Raw genomic sequence first — 16382 nt, forward strand, 5'->3', positions numbered from 1 at the left:
CCTCCACTCCCTTCCCTTGCACCAGCAAAATCTGTTCATGTAAAATCTTTTTTTTTCAAAGGGAGTGCTGCAGCAGAATGACTCGTGGGAAGGACCCTTTCAAGTGACTCAAATCAACTTGGATCCCACTATGCCGTGATTACAAATACATCACCAGTGCAGTGGCAAAATCGAAATCCACCTTTAGGCACACAGTCACAATCAAACCCACTAGTTACCTGGAAGTTATAAACGTCTCGTGCTTGTGTTTTCCAAGTTTAAAGCCTTTTGTGGTTTTTGTCCGACCCGGAGAAGTAGGCTCTGTCAAAAACGACCTCTCCAGCTCTGCTTGCAGGTCGAAGTCGCTGCATCCTTTTTCCGACAGTTCAATTAAGTCAACCTTTACCTGTAAGAGTGAGAAATTCATTCCACTTTAATCATTCCCCCAGACAACTGTCAGCATCCCCAAACAGGAAACACTTTTGGAAGGCTGCTGCTAAATGAGTAGCCCATTTTTATCCATCTACATTCCTAACAGCCTAACTCTTTGTTGCTTATTACACTATGAATGGGGTCTCAAAAATATTGCTGACAATTAAGCTATAAATGCTCCAGTCCCCACCCATTCAAGTATTAAAAACTCCAGACTTTTACCATGTCAGGGTCAGTTTCAATTTCTTCAGCCTGGAATGGTGAGAACCACATAGATTTCAGCTGGTCATCCATGACATCTGCCAAGATGTATGCAGTCCTGTAATATTAAATGTAATTTTTTAAAAATAGGGGTCAGTGTTAGCTGTCTGTATATGAAATAAATGTTACCCACTGGTATTCATCATCCACTCCTGCAATAAAACGTTTCCTAAAGGACCATGGCTTCACCACTTCCTTCCTCAAGCAGTAGGAAGAGCACAATCCCACTTGGAGCATCCTAATGCCCAATGGAGAACATGACTTGCACCTCTGCTATGACCAGGTGCTCTTGTCTCCTATTCTTTGCAATGTCTATCAAACACTTTCCTATGCCATCAAATACAGCCTGACAGCCTTCTAGGACAGGGACCGTATCACGTCTGTATTTTGTTTAGCAATTGGTACACTATTTATTTCGTTATTTTAAAAACATACACCCCGTCCTTCTATCTGTCCAGGAACACTGTTCACAATCAACACTGTGATAAACCAATACTGTGATAAGTAATGGTGCACAATTTTATGTATGTTAAAAAAAAGACAACTGAAAAGGACACTTTGAGTCTACGTTTTGTTCAAGAAAGACACTGATCAATGATAAAAAGAAAGCTGGACTACTCAACGCCTATTCTTTCCAAATGAAGGGCCAGAAGAGAAGAGACATTTAGCAATGTTGACAAAAAGAAAGGGAGAGATCACAATTGACAAAGAAGCACATCCATCATACTTGTGCAATACTTGTCACAAGATCTTGAAAGAATTGGGCAACTCTCAGAACCTCAACCTATCATTTGCGTGTGGGAGGGGGAGGTATGTGATGGACTGAGACAAGAGAACTGGGTAATCTCTGTTGTAATGCATAGAGCTTATAAAGATAAATGCATGAAGTTAAACACGGTCCCAAATATACCACCCCACCCCTGGTTTTCAGAGATTCTAGTTCTTCACAGACACAGGTGCACATTCTGCACTTTACCTATTATTAAAAAGATGCTGGAGAGATTCTGGTCCAGGAAGGATTGGCTCTACATCTTGGTCACTCAGTGGACAAGGATCACCAGCAGATTCCAGCATCTGCCGAAGTCCAACAACATTGTCCAATAAAGATTCCAGACTGTCATCTTCTTTTGAGCGCTCCTGTGTAAGGAACACTGCAATCACTGACAGCTCAGGCAAAATTTAAGCATTTTTGCCATCTGATCAGATGCAGCAAACTAGCAGCAACTCTTTCAATAAATACATGTTCAATATACATCATGGACATATGGCACAGTAATTAGACCACTGTGGCAAAAACATAGGGTTGTATGCAGCTAAATCATGTGCAGAGTAGACATTAATCAACCTTAGTCATGTCCATCAATTTCAATGGGTCTACCAAGGGCTTAACTTGTACTGGATACAACCCAGAGAATCTTGTGGCACCTTAAAGAATGTGAGTGATATCCAAAGTCAGTCATACTGAAATCAATGGACTGATTTCAATAGGTCTACTCAGATTTATTATAGTGTACACTTTTGTGGACGAGGCCCCAGCCGATCAGGTGCCTGAAGTGTTATCAGGTATATGTACAGGGCTACTGAGAAACAAATTGTACGTGGTGGAGCCAGTTGGCCATGGGAGGAAAGGCAGGAAAAATGTAATAAATAAGTTCAAGAGGTATAGCCGGATAATTTTATGTAAAGCTAAGCTTAATATGGTCCATGGGGTCACGAAGAGTCGGACACGACTAAATGACTAAGCAACAACAAGCTTAATATGCATAACCAATAAACACAGTGATCATTCCTAACAGTACTAAACAGTGGCAACACAATCATCCTAGTTTTATCACTCATTACAAATCATAATTATTAATATTTGTAGCCTGACCGTCATCGAGTTAAGATACACGGGTTAAGATACAGTTAAGATACAGTGTTCAAAAACATTGCATAAAAATGAATACATACACAAATGTTTAAAAAGACATAGAAAATGCATTATAATCAAATCAGAACAGTAGCAATGAGAAACTAACAGACTCCCAACTCTCAAACATCTGGCACTGACACCAAAAAATTTGAACATTACATTACCAAAACTAGCTTTTCCAGCTCGAGGAGCAGATTTTCAGGAGTTTCTTCTTTGTTTTGTAATTGGTATTTTAATTCTGCAGTAGTAAGACCCAAAGTTCTGGCAGGGTGGGCTCCATCTACTTCGGCAAGACTTCCGTCATCCCCACAACATCCCTAAGGAAGATTAAGTACACCACGTGAGTACACAAACAATAACACCACAGCACCATAATGCGGTTAACTGATGACATTTTTTTTTTTACATCTCCCTGTAAAACCAGCTTGAAACGTTTCTTTCTAGAACTCTCTCTCTGTCTCTCTCATGGCTTTTCACTACTCTACTAAGGAATTTTTATCCCTGCCAACACATAACCTACCAGGATGAATGGTTTTCATCTTTCCTTTGTTTTCACCTGCTGCAAACTATATTCTGTTTTTACTGATTTAATGTTTACTTATTTGTTGTTTCGTGTGTGTGTGTGTGTGTGTGTGTGTGTACATTTTTAAACTGATGTAAGCCACCTTGGGTATTATTATTGTAATAGAAAAGTAGGAAATAAATCCTCTCGAATAATTAATAAATAAATAAAATTGGCCCTTTGGGATTCTGTTAGAGAACCATAATTTCTATCATCTGATGGAAGTATTGCAGCTGTACACTTTAAAGAAAACTGCAGCTACTTTTCCTGAGCTGAAACGCAACAGAATGCAACAAAGGCAAAGCTTCAGTAAGTCCTCTGTACACATTTACTCACCAGTGTATCAGAATTCAGTATCTGCCTCATGAAATCCAGAAAAGAAGACGCAAGTTCTCCAGGGTCCTTATTAAAGCTGCTCACTACTCGCTTCAATCCTGTGTGCAGAGCACCACAGTGTTTTCTTAGAGAGCTGTTTTCGTTTCAAAGAAAAAGGTTGTTAACAATCCAGTTTTTGACACAGCATATGAAAAAATATGACTAATAGATCTAAAGCATTTAAAACATAGGCAGTTTCAGAAACACAACTGAATGAATTTATATGTATTTTAATGTTTCAGTTAATTAAAAGGATGTATTTGATTGATTAATTAAACAACATTTTAAAAATGTTTAAAATCCAAAACATATAGGAGGGAATACATCTTCTAAGATAATACCTTTTACGTCATATCAGACACTACCTGAAATAAAGCAATGATGCTTTGTTCAGAACTGTAGCTCAATCACATGCACATTAAAGCAAATCTGATGACTTAATGAAACCCATGTGATGAATTGACTAAGGTTTCTTTAATCAGCCAGCAGCCCTAATTAACATCTTCACAAAAGAACACTGCCAGATCAATTTTTTTTAAGGACTTTGCAAATTGAGTGTTTTATTATACAGTTAGCTTTGAACAATTCTTTCCAAGAGAAAGAGAAAATTAACAGCACCAAAAAATGCCACACTGGTATGTTCTTGCTGTTACCATTGCCTGTGAAATTTGACATTACATTAAGCACAATCTTCTGCTTTGTAAGCCCCATGGGGGGGGGGGGAGTGAGCTGAACTAAACATTTTTGCGGTGTGAGTATGTTTGTGGAATGTACCTCTTCAGGTGATAGAATCCATAATCATGCTCGGTAAGGAACATCATTGTCCTGATACAAGTCAGCAAACAGTTATAGCTGCTTTCAGCATTAGAAAACGTCTCCATCAGGCAGTCACAGATGGAAGCCATGAGTTCCTTGCTTGGCAACGAATTTGAAAGCTGCTCCAATTCAGAGAGTGTGCTCTCCGTGGAACTGGGCAAGACCAATGCAATGTCCTGCAAAGAGAAATCACAGCATTACAAAAGGCAGAAAGGCACACAGGCATCCCTCTAAAGCCACTTTAGAGCTTGGACCAACCGAGTGGGGTTTTTAAAAAAGCAAAGCTCTACTATCACACACCACAGGACTTTACAGTTACAAGACTGTCCACAGCTGCAATGTCTGCCATGCAGCATAGGGAGTGCTGTTCACACCCTGTTAAGCCATGGGTAGGCAAACTAAGGCCCGGGGGCCGGGTGTGGCCCAATCACCCTCTCAATCCGGCCCGTGGACGGTCCAGGAATCGGCGTGTTTTTACATGAGTAGAATGCGTCCTTTTATTTAAAATGCATCTCTGGGTTATTTGTGGGGCATAGAAATTTGTTCATTATTTTTTTCAAAAATATAGTCCGGCCCCCCACAAGGTCTGAGGGACAGTGGACTGGCCCCCTCCTGAAAAAGTTTCCTGACCTGCAAAAGATCTCTTGGGCACTAATTTCTGATTCCTGCCCAACCTTCTTTAAAAGGATTTAGCAAAGAAACATGAAGTGTCACTCAACAGCCATTTCATTAAGCTCTATAAAGCAGAACTTGAAACGACCTGCTCTTGAGTGCAGCTACTAAAAGAACTGGGAATCTGAGGCCCTTTGGTGACAATGAACTCCCACCAGCCTCAGTGAGGATAGGGATGATACTATATAGCTGTGCAAAGATAGCCTATATGCAATTAGTTTGAAAAAGGAGAGGTAGGTTTATGGTAGGAGATGATGGCAGCAACAATCCCTCTCTGCCAGAAACCAAACTGTTTCAAGGTTCTTCTTCCTGGCTTGGTAATAAATAGTTATGGCATAGTTTTATAAGACTTAGGAATGCAATTAAAGGAAGAGGGACACAATCTTGGTGCAACTCATGCATTCCTGAAAGAAGATTCAGCCTTGGTGCAATTTGTGAATTAATGGTGAACAGGTTTTTATTGAATACAGTTGTTCAGGGGTGTGACCAGAGAGAACCAACTGGAATGTGTCTTGAAATTTGATATGAGCGGAGATTTATATCTGGAAAACAAACCAAGTGTTTATACACACATACACACATCTTTTAGCTTACATTGGTTTTCCTCCATGTATATTTTTCTCCTTCCTTGGAGGCATGCTGGCTAGGTGTTCTGGGGAGATGGAGAGTAGGGACATCCTTTTCATATTTTATTGGACAAGCCTGTCTTGTTTGCTAAGGGGAGACTTGCACTCCTTCCAGGACAGCCCCCCCCCCACTGCCCATGGGTGCATATGCATGACAACATGTGCACAATCAATACAGAATGAAATTAAAGGGTTCTTTAGATTTCCATTTTTAATTACCTGATCGCAGAGAGACTGCAAAATAGAAGCCAAGAACTCAGCACACTGCTGGTGAATAATGTTGTCCCCTGCAGCTCGCATTAAAGACAAAAGCTCTGGGAAAACTTCAGCATACTTCTCATCCCCTTTCACAGCTCCATTAATCAAGTGCAAAATAGCCAGTTTACAAGCTTTGTGTGAAGCCAGGGCATCGAGTAACGCAAGCAAGCGGGCAGTCTGGCCAGTGTATTGCTTCTCTTTGTCTTCTGGGTTGCTGAAGTGACACCAATGCTCTTATTAGAAAAGACAAATATACTGCATGCATGTTTATGACAAAACAAACTTCAGATCTGAAATTTCCATTAAAAGATTCATATACGTGTGTGTGTATTAATATAATATAATAATATAATATAATATAATATAATATAATATAATATAATATAATATAATATAATATAATATAATATAATATAAATCTATATCCCTATATATCTATATCTATATCTATATCTATATCTATATCTATATATCTATCTATCTATCTGCAAGTTTTCCACTGTAGTGGCGCTGACTTTGTCACAAATGAGCTTATTACCATTACAGTGCTACCTCGGGTTACAGACACTTCGGATTACAGACGCTTCAGGTTACAAACTCCACTAACCAGGAAGTGGTTGCTCCAGGTTAAGAACTTTTTCCCAGGATAAGAACGGAAATCGCGCGCCAGCAGCGCAGTGGCAACAGGAAGCCCCATTAGCGAAAGCACACCTCAGGTTAAGAACCGTTTCAGGTTAAGAACGGAACTCTGGAATGAATTAAGTTCTTAACCCGAGGTACCACTGTAATTTGATAGTTTTCAGGTTGTGGTCATTAATTAACTGTGTACCTAGTTGCCAGCAAAGATGATATAACCACTACAGGTTTGACTTTGGGATCCAAAGTCAGTAAGCCTAACAAAGTGTTGAAAAGAAATGCTGTGTGGAGGCATCTCTTATCACCAACTGCATGATGCCTACCTCTCCATGCCACATTCATGCCATACATGCAGCAATTTACTGCAGCCCTCAGGATTTCCCAGCTGGAGGAGCCATCACAGAGCTCCATCCTTCAAGACCCATCACCATGCATGGAAAGAAACAGAAGGCCTAAATCCAAGGCAGCCACTGCCTATTCATGAATGAGATAGGAGAGGCATAGCCCATTTTCCAGCCTCAACATGCAAAGGTTCGACAGAAGCCTTCAACAAAACTCCCATCATTCTTAGCCTGCACAACTATGGTGAGAGTCGTATGTCAAAACTTCTGAAGGGGAACCAGCTTAGCACTGCTACTTAAAGACCCTTAGGACAAAGTATAAAATCGTACCTTTGCAAATCTTCTACAAGCAGATCCAAAACAGTCCTCATAATAAGGAGAGCAGTTGGCGAAGCCAAGTCACACAACTGAACACAGATGCGTCTCAGCATGTGCTGAATAGGCAGGCAGGTGGAGCCAGAGAAGGACCGTACTATTTCTTGCAGCAATTTCGCTTGAACGTGAAGATGCATGCTCCACAGTTTCCTAGTGTTGAGAGCCACCGATATGTCATGCGGTTCAATGACCTGTCAGAAAAGCAAAATAACTCTATGAGAGTGCCAAAACGTAGAGTTCTTCTCCAACACCGCATGCAAGGCACACTACCTGGTGCTCTTTTGGCAATCATGAAAACCCTTGTAGCCAATATATGTGCTCCAATATATGGAGTTATTGCCTCCCAGCTAAGGAGAAATATCCCCACTCATCATCCAGCATCAAAAGGACAAATCCCCTCTATCAGCCCTTTAAATGAGAGATGGGGAACTCTCATCTCTCCACATGTGGCTGGACTATGATTCCCATCATCCCACTATGCTGGCTGGGGCTGATGGGAGTCTAATTACACTGGAGGGCACCAGGTTGAGGGAGGTTGGTATACAATCTGTCAAACAGACAGATCCACTGCACAAATCTTTATCAGTCATTTCTTACCTACCCATCCTCTTCATCAGTCTTTTAATTTCCCTGTCTTTTACAAATAATTGGTAGCTTTTACATACCTGGGTGGTCTGCATAGGAAGCGGCAGAGGCAGCAACTCAGAAAGCAGTATAAGACCAGAGAAAAACCCTTCAGGAATTCTCAGAACAGAAGTGAGGACCTCTTTTAGCATGAGCGACCAAGTGTTATTGGCCAGCGTTTCCTCCGAAATGGTTAGCTTCTCATTAACCCCCTGGGTAAAAGTCAACAAAATGTCAACAATGTCATTCTGGATTTTTTGTTCATCGCTGTCTAAACGTCCCGAGAGGGGAATAGAACACAGGAGCATGTGTAAAGAAATAAGTGCGGAAGGAATACGCATATCTTTGAACTCAAAGGACCCTCCACGCAGCAGTTCGGTCAACATGGTCTTCAAGAGGGTGAGGGTGCAGCGGGCCATGGAAATCGTAGTGACTCTGTGAAGGGTAGTCCCCATGTTGACATGGAGTCTCCAGGGCTGAATAAGGATGCTGTTTAGCTTTTGCAGAACACGAATAAAAGTGTCCATTCCTTCAGAAGAGAACATCTGTATGACTGCAAGGTTCCATTTCAGGTCCTTCTGCTGACCTTTGGGAGTAAATGGGGGATGGAGGGGAGGAAAGAGAAAAACCATGTTGTGCCTTCATCTCAGTCATTAGGAAAATACAGATCTGATGCAATGATTCCTTTTTATGAGACTTCTGTCCATGACCAAGCACATAACATTTTTACGTAACACCAAATTTATCATGGGGCCCAGAATCCTTACATTTTACTCTTACCTTTCCCATCAAGCAGCTCCAAAAATTCTACACGCTCTTTCAGCAACAGAAAATGGTCCAAAGAAACAATTTACTTCAATATGGCTATAGGAGGTGGTGATTAAATCTGATGTACTCTTATAAAGGAAACTGGCTAGCCCTGCCACGCGTTGCTGTGGCTCATCCCTGTGATTTCCCGCACCCTGTGCCGATCCATGGTGTATCCCGCCCCCTCCCCCCCACCCCTGGGTTATCTCTGTGATTCCCCTCTCTCTGTCCCAACCCATGACGTATCATGCCCCCTTCTCCCCCCACCCTCGACTCATCCCTGTGACTGGTCCCACCGTGTCCTGACCTATCCCATCCCCTCCTCCCCCCACCCCCCCACCCTGGCGACTCAGTACCTCCATTAGGGCTAGTCTGTAAAGGCTTCGGCCTAGTATGTAAACGGGAGCCAAGGTGCTGTTGAAGAGGGAAGGTTTTATAGGTGTAGTACCAGTGTAGCCGCCGCTAGAGGGCACTGGTTTGTAACCTGGTTCTTTTCCCAGGATGCACTTTTGGCTGAGTGGTGCATTCTGGAACAGGGGTTTGGGGGGGGGGGGTTACCTGGTGGAGATGTGACATCTGTCTTAGCAAACTTTCCTATATCCTTTGGACATTCGTATGTGATGTTGTGTCAAAAGTTCACCTCAATCAGTCAAGCAGTTTTGGTGAAATGTGGAAACACACCCACATGTCCTTTTTACGTGTGTGTGTGTGTGTGTGTGTGTGTGTGTATGGAACAATGTTAAAAGCAAGTATTATACCTTCAACAGGAGGTGGAGGGCATGCAATATGGCACAGGACACGAAGTGCAGTAGGAAGACCAACTCCTTCCTGGGTCATCAAGCTATCAATATTCTTTAAAATAAAATTTGAAAAATAAGACTCATGTTATTAAAGATCAATATTCAACAAAAATGGGTGCAATAGAGAACTTTATCTTGCTTCTGAGCAACAAATGGTAGGCTGACTTCAAACTTGAGTGTTAGTGCCATTAGGTTTTTTTTACTAAAATGCCTTTAATCTATTGACTTATTCAACACAGAACTTTTTTTAAAAAAACAGCTAAGGAATAACTAATCTAGGCTAAGTTATTCTGATTGTGCATTCTTTTGCTTAGGAATGTTAAGTATCATCTTGTTGCATCAAACCAATGTCCGTCTTTGATCCAATCTACTTGCCAGTATTTCGGTGGTCCATCAAAGTGGGGCAGTGGTCTACAAAACTTCTTCCCACCCTTTCTATATAAGGCATCCAAGTAAAAGTAACACAAGGACTGAAAATTCTAATGGAAGGTTACCACAAAACACCTTAGAGCTAAACTAGATAATTACAAAAATGTTTTAAGTAAATAGCTCCCCATAGCTACTATTTACATTTTAAAAACTGCATTGAATTAGCAGTTCTATTAATAAAGTCACATCTAGTTTTGCTCTTCAAAAAGGACACTATTAGAAACAGAGAACCAACAATTCCTTCTTGAAAAACATCGACTACTTTTTTAAAAATGTTATTATGAGGATTATACTAAAAACACCACACAAAATGGTCCAATATAGAATGTACTTGTAACTAAACATTTCTTGATAAAGGAGTACCAAACAAACTTTATGATAACCCTATGCCAGGCATAGGCAAACTTGGCCCTCCAGATGTTTTGAGACTACAATTCCCATCATCCCTGACCACTGGTCCTGTTAGCTAGGGATGATGCGAGTTGTGGTACCAAAACATCTGGGGAGCCGAGTTTGCCTATGCCTTCCTTATGCCATTGGAACTGTGAAAACACAGAATTTTTCCTCCTTTATATACAATGCAAAAGATCAACCAATGAAATAGCTAGGATTTGATTTTTAAGAAAATGCAGGCATTGAGAATGGTTTTTACTAACCTGTTTAATGTATTCAATGAGATTTGGGATGCAATTAATTTCAAACCGAAGTGTTTTCAAGGGTTCCAGCCATTTACCAAGTTCTAAAACAAACAAGGCAACTTGAAGAATGTTGCATTATGTAAAATTGTGCATTCCAGAAATATGGTGACAAACATTAAAGCTACAGGCCTTTGTATATAAATCAAGTTAACTTTTAATACAACATTAAAACTGCTTTAATTCAAAGAATCAAGACCAATGCATAATATGAGCCCATTTTTTATTTTGTTTCAGTCTGAAATTATTCATTATTATACCACATTTCAGCTGATTTCTTCAGCTGAGAGCACCAAGAACACTGCTGAAGATCTTTTTCTATAGGTCCAGGGATGTCTTTATCAAAAGTTAGCTTATTTCCATTAAAACAATCAAAAAGGTTCACTTCTATTCAGCAGTGGAAAAAAATCAGTATGACTTGGGCTGCTATCCTATGTATATTTACATGGGAAGAAATCCCTATGATTTCAATTCAACTTACTGCAACATATGTGGTTGCAGCTTTAGTATGAGTCTTAGAAGGATTTTGAAAAGGTTTTAATATTGGATTTCAATGCCATAAAAAGTATCTGAACCATGACCATCTGTTTGTCCCAAAAGGCAATTTTGCCCAGCATAATTCAAACATTTAATCTCTTGAATATTCAATATTAAACCCCATCTTAGCTACAAAGGCCTCCTGTGTCCATATTCTAAAATGAAAGTTTTTTTTCCTCAGCTCAGAATAACTTGAATTTCTTATTAATTGTATACAAGCCAAGGCTATCTTGTCTCTCAAAAACAAAAACAGACTGAAAATTCAATGGAAGTACTGGCAGGTGGAAAACCAAAACAGAGCTTTAAAAACACAGAATCAGCACAGCATTTTAAAACAGCACAATTCATGATAAAAATCAAAATTCTAATAAAGGTACACTTTTGTAATGTTGCCTTTATCACCAGCCTAAAAGCAGGTCATGAAGGAGTCAGGCACACCTATTGAGATGTCTTTACAAATCTTCAGCACTATAAGTCAAAAAGGCTCTCTCTCCTACCTCCTATTTGCCTTGTTTCGGATGCAGGACTGAAGGAGATCCTTGAAGTGGAATGAAGGTCCCCGGCAGGCTAACATGGGCAGGTGGGGTTCCCTAGATATTCTGACCTAAGGCTGCTTGGGACTTTTAAAAGCCATGAATAGTAAAAGAATCCATGTAATGTAAAAGCCTGCACACAAAGGGGTCTCCTTTCATCGTCATTGTCTTGAAGTGGGCATGACAAGATTACAACAACTCCAATTTGAGAAACGAACATGAGTTTGACCAAACTGCGGGAGACAGTGGAAGACAGGAGTGCCTGGCGTGCTATGGTCCATGGGGTCACGAAGAGTCGGACACGACTAAACGACTAAACAACAAATTTGAGAAACACATTTACAATGGAAGCTCTCTGGTCATCATCAATGTCTAGTGACTTTTTTTAGTATTCCACTGTATAAGATGACTGGGCGTATAAGACGACCCCCAACTTTTCCAGTTAAAATATAGAGTTTGGTATATACTCGCCGTATAAGAAATTTGGCCTGGCGTATAAGATGACCCCCGACTTTTGAGAAGATTTTCCTGGGTTAAAAAGTAGGAATATACGCAGGAATAAACAGTAGTTTGTTCTTTGAACAGGAGCCCCCTACGTTGCTTCCTTAGAAGATTTCAAACACTGAACATTTTTCTGCAGCTACTGAATGACTCCCACCAATGAACAGTACACTTCACAAACAAGAGAACTTTCTGTGTTTCAAAGCTTCTTTGAAACTAGGAAAAAAGCTGCAGAGTTTTTCAATGAGCCTTTCTAGTAATCTGTATTTACCAAAGGAATCTCATTACTCGCATTATCAAAAACCAGAAGGTCAGGAGAGCCTTAGCAGACACCAAAAAGATTTCTCCTAAACTGCTTCCAGCAACTGCCCCATTAACAACACATACTGTACCTTGTAGTTTGGTGTTATTTTCATCAGCTTTGCAAAGCTTCAACAGCGGTGCTGAATACTGCTCAAGCATTTGGACATCACTGGAGGACTGAACCACCAGCAGAATAAGGATGCAAGCATAATTATAGGCAACTGACTTCTTTGACTTGGAATCGCTGAAACAGATTTTTCTGAAAATTATGACACACTTCACATTTGAATCCGTACATATATACTTACAGAATACTATTCAGATTTTCATTTACAAAACGATTATTTTGTATGGAGAAGAAAAAAGTTCATACTACAAGTGGGAGTTTGCAAATGATTGGCATGTGATTGATTGACTCAGCCTTTTCTCCTAACTTCTCCACTTAGTTTCTCATAATCTTTTCAGAACTCAAAACAGAAAAGTCAATTATATTGATCAGAATCAGTAACCTACAGGAGGGATAAAGAATAGAACGGCTCTGATTTCAAACGCATATAAGCCATGCCACAGGCAAACATTCACCTCCTTAGCACAAGCTAAAGTTGTGTATGCCACTTTGATCTGAAAACCCCACTCTTTCGATTGTGAATTTAACTACAGTATATTATCCTGGATAATAAAATATGTTTATCTAAATTATGCTCTTGATCTGTGTAGCCAGTCTCAAGCAAGCATGAAATGCTCTCATAACAACATGAAGGAATCAGAAAATAGCCATGCAGCTTACACTTCCTGTTACATTTCTGTCACATGCAACATAGAACTTCTGCGCAGATAACTTGCAAATCTCCACACTGGTGGTGTGATATGCAAAAGATCAATCTTACAGGATATTAACATGAGGAGGAAGCACAACATGCTCACTTCTCCCCTCGTTCCTTGGTTTTAAAATGTTTGGTTTTGCTTTTAGCTATTCTTTCATGTCATCCATGGTGTTTTTGCGGGGGGTTTTTTCAGAGGAAGTAGCACAGCTTCATATGCTACAGAGCTAATATTTTCAAACCTAGTTATCCTGAGCCCACCCATTTAAAAGCAGGGATTGGAGAGGGGGGGGTTGAGAAATCTGTTTAAACATCTCAAGGATTTCCTTTCTGCCCAGCAGCAATCAGAGCCAAATCGCCAAGCATTGACTGGGATGAAGAGGTTACTAACTCATGGGCCAGCCCATACATATCCTCATACTATGCTGAGGAATGAGCATGTACCACCCCAGAACCAGGAAAGTCTGGTTCACTTCTTTAAAGGGAATGCTTTGTAAAAGGAGAAAAGTGAGGAGGGTAAGAAGTTGGATTCTGTACTGCAGCAAAGTTCCGTAACGAGGAACAATCCCAAATTAAAAGTTTGTGAAACCTACATCAACCTGCAAACATCCATTTAAAAGCATAAAACCTGAAGCAATGTTTAAAAATATTATAATTACCCTAAAGCCTCTTTGGAATAGAACTCCATTAAAGTAATAAGACTCTGGAGATTCTTCTCAAGGCTGAAGACATGGGCAACAGCAGCTCTTCCCACGGGGTTAAAAGTGATCAGGTAAAGGTTATGAAGCGTTCCCAGGAGATCTGAATGGTCAGTTTCATCAGTGGCTGTGAAGCGCTGGAAATGGCAGAATAGTTCTGAAATGCACTGCAGCGTCTGTGTTGAATGAAGAAGCCATGGGGGAAAGGCTTCATCGCTTGCCCCATCGGTCTGGAGACCTTCCTCTTGATCAGGGTCAGAGAAATGGCAAAAGGCTCGAACCAGCAGGTTTGTGGCTTCGTACTCGGAGAGGAAGAAAAGAAGGCCCTTCTGGGACTGTGCCAAAAACCTCAGTATATCCCTGGTGGTCTGCAGCACTCCAGGGTGCACATTCGTTATTGGATTGGATAATAGCAACGTGACAGATTCCAAGAAATTGTGGTTATGAAGGTACCTGGAAATAATGTAAGAAGCAGCATGCTGAATTCCATTAAAAAATATAGTACATCGGCAGAATTTTTTTATTACTACTTTCAATGCAATGGTATGTGAAATAGCTGCAGAAGCGTACAACTCTGGGTGGGATTCAATAAAGTTTTACTCAGAACGGAACCAGTGGAAATAAGGAACACTGCATTAGAACCTGAGAAATTGTGATGTGCCCACAAGCATTCACTAATCTTCAAATGTGAGCAGGAATTTGAATCCAGATCTTCTCAGTTCAAGTCTGGCACTGTTCACCACCACCTCACTGACTTAAAGGATTAGAGTAAAGAGACTTGATGAAGACAGTGAAGGAGTTTTGTTTAGTTATGAGATGGCATGACAGAAGACACAGAGTGGGAAAGGGAAAGGGGGAAAAGAGACAACAATCTAGGCTGAAACATCTCCCAACATTGAAAGACCCTTATTAGGTAGCACACATAACATGCATTGCAAGTACTTGTGTCAACAACCAAGTGGCAGAAAGCAAACAAATTGGAACATATAAAAAAAGTAAGGCCACTCACCTGAAGAGCACTGGGAAAGGGTCGTCCCTTTCTGGTGGCCCCGTAATACGTGCTGTTGTTGGAAAAGATTTCACTGGTGGCTGGATCATAGTGTGAGGGGCAGTCTCCATCAAATGCAAGATCTCATCCAAAAGGTTAATGAGTTTCTCCACTTCTCCTTCACTCATACTGGAGGACTCCAAAAGATTGTCCATATCCATTGGAGTGTCCACATCATTTTCATATTCCTGGCTACCCCTTTCAAGTCCAGTGTCCGTATCCTGCTCAGGCTCAGTGTGATTAGGAAGAGATGGAGGATATTCCGCTAAGTGGTCAGCAAACTTTTTGACCTCGGACAAAACCTCGTAGAAGTGGCATTTCTGTAAAATTGCAGAGCAGGCAGTGACGACCCTTACGGTCTGATCCAGCAGGATGAGCTCCAGTAGTCTCTGGTAACCACTTTTTTCATGCACCTCTGAGCCGCTCCTCAAAAATGCCTCCATTCCTTCAGTCATGCTAACAACACTATCCAAAGCTTTGAAAGCATTGAGTTTAAGAGAAGAAGAGACGTGATCCGCAAAGAGCAGTTCAAATAGAGAATTAATTACTCCTGCTTGCAACAGGCCCGTTATCCCTCGAGTTCCACATTCTGCCAGCGAGGAGACAAGTTTTGTCCCAGCTTTAAGCTGACGGACATTCAAAGCAATCGGCTGTCTCAGGGCTACCTGTAGGTTTAATGACTGCATTGTCCAGTCAACCAACTGGCTTATATAATCTTGTTTTGGGTCCTTTAACTGCAAGTAGCTAAGCCCTTTGACTATTAAACTTGGAATTTCTTCCAGAGCAGTGACCCACTTTGCACCCCTCTCCTCCTGATATAATTCTAGGAGTTCAGTCAATTTAGTAGAGGTCTCAACTGCCCCTGAATTTTCCTTGTCTGGATCTTGATCTTTCATCTTAGCAACTTCTGTTTCAAAAGTAGTCTTGTAGGGACAGCTAAAGTACAGAAGAGGCCCAAGTTCCCTATCAAAAGGATCATAGGTCACAGGTGGCACTCTGGCTAGATCCTCAGCAGTGTACTCAATGTCAAAGCTTGGGTACTTAAACGTCTCACGTTCCAAGTCAGCAATTCCATCTTCATCACTTGAAATCTGCTCATAACCATCATCCCCTGAAAAGAAAAGTTTTAAAATTATCTTGTTGAATCCATTGAACCAAAATAAGCAACAAATTACACACATCCATTAATTACAGCTTTGAAAAATAAACCATCTACTCCCCTTTTGCTCATAAACATGGGAGCCCCAGCAGTAAAACATTTGCAGGATGCCTTGCCAACCCATCAGCTAAGCACTCACACACAAGACCAAAAGGTATCAACTAACAATAGAAATATAT

The 16382-nt window shown here is 40.8% G+C and overlaps 1 protein-coding gene across 4 annotated transcripts in view; it reads right to left on the reverse strand.

Annotated features, from left to right (window-relative positions):
- The window catches only part of VIRMA (vir like m6A methyltransferase associated), a 28287-nt gene that overhangs the window by 4159 nt on the left and 7746 nt on the right, over positions 1-16382 (reverse strand). For 2 of the 4 annotated variants that reach the window (XM_035126438.3, XM_088675704.1), the window contains exons 8-21: positions 15006-16155; positions 13958-14449; positions 12567-12721; positions 10565-10647; positions 9438-9531; positions 7914-8458; positions 7204-7439; positions 5858-6110; positions 4299-4516; positions 3486-3618; positions 2752-2904; positions 1649-1809; positions 634-730; positions 219-385 (exon numbers count right to left, since the gene is read on the reverse strand). In XM_035126438.3, coding sequence (XP_034982329.3) covers positions 219-385; positions 634-730; positions 1649-1809; positions 2752-2904; positions 3486-3618; positions 4299-4516; positions 5858-6110; positions 7204-7439; positions 7914-8458; positions 9438-9531; positions 10565-10647; positions 12567-12721; positions 13958-14449; positions 15006-16155 — 3937 coding nt within the window. Of the gene's footprint in view, positions 1-218; positions 386-633; positions 731-1648; positions 1810-2751; positions 2905-3485; positions 3619-4298; positions 4517-5857; positions 6111-7203; positions 7440-7913; positions 8459-9437; positions 9532-10564; positions 10648-12566; positions 12737-13957; positions 14450-15005; positions 16156-16382 lie in introns of all 4 variants that reach the window. The other 2 variants (XM_035126437.3, XM_088675703.1) reach the window with 1 other exon arrangement.

Source organism: Zootoca vivipara, chromosome 8, assembly GCF_965207765.1.
Source record: "Zootoca vivipara chromosome 8, rZooViv2.hap1.1, whole genome shotgun sequence".
NCBI lineage: Eukaryota > Metazoa > Chordata > Lepidosauria > Squamata > Lacertidae > Zootoca > Zootoca vivipara.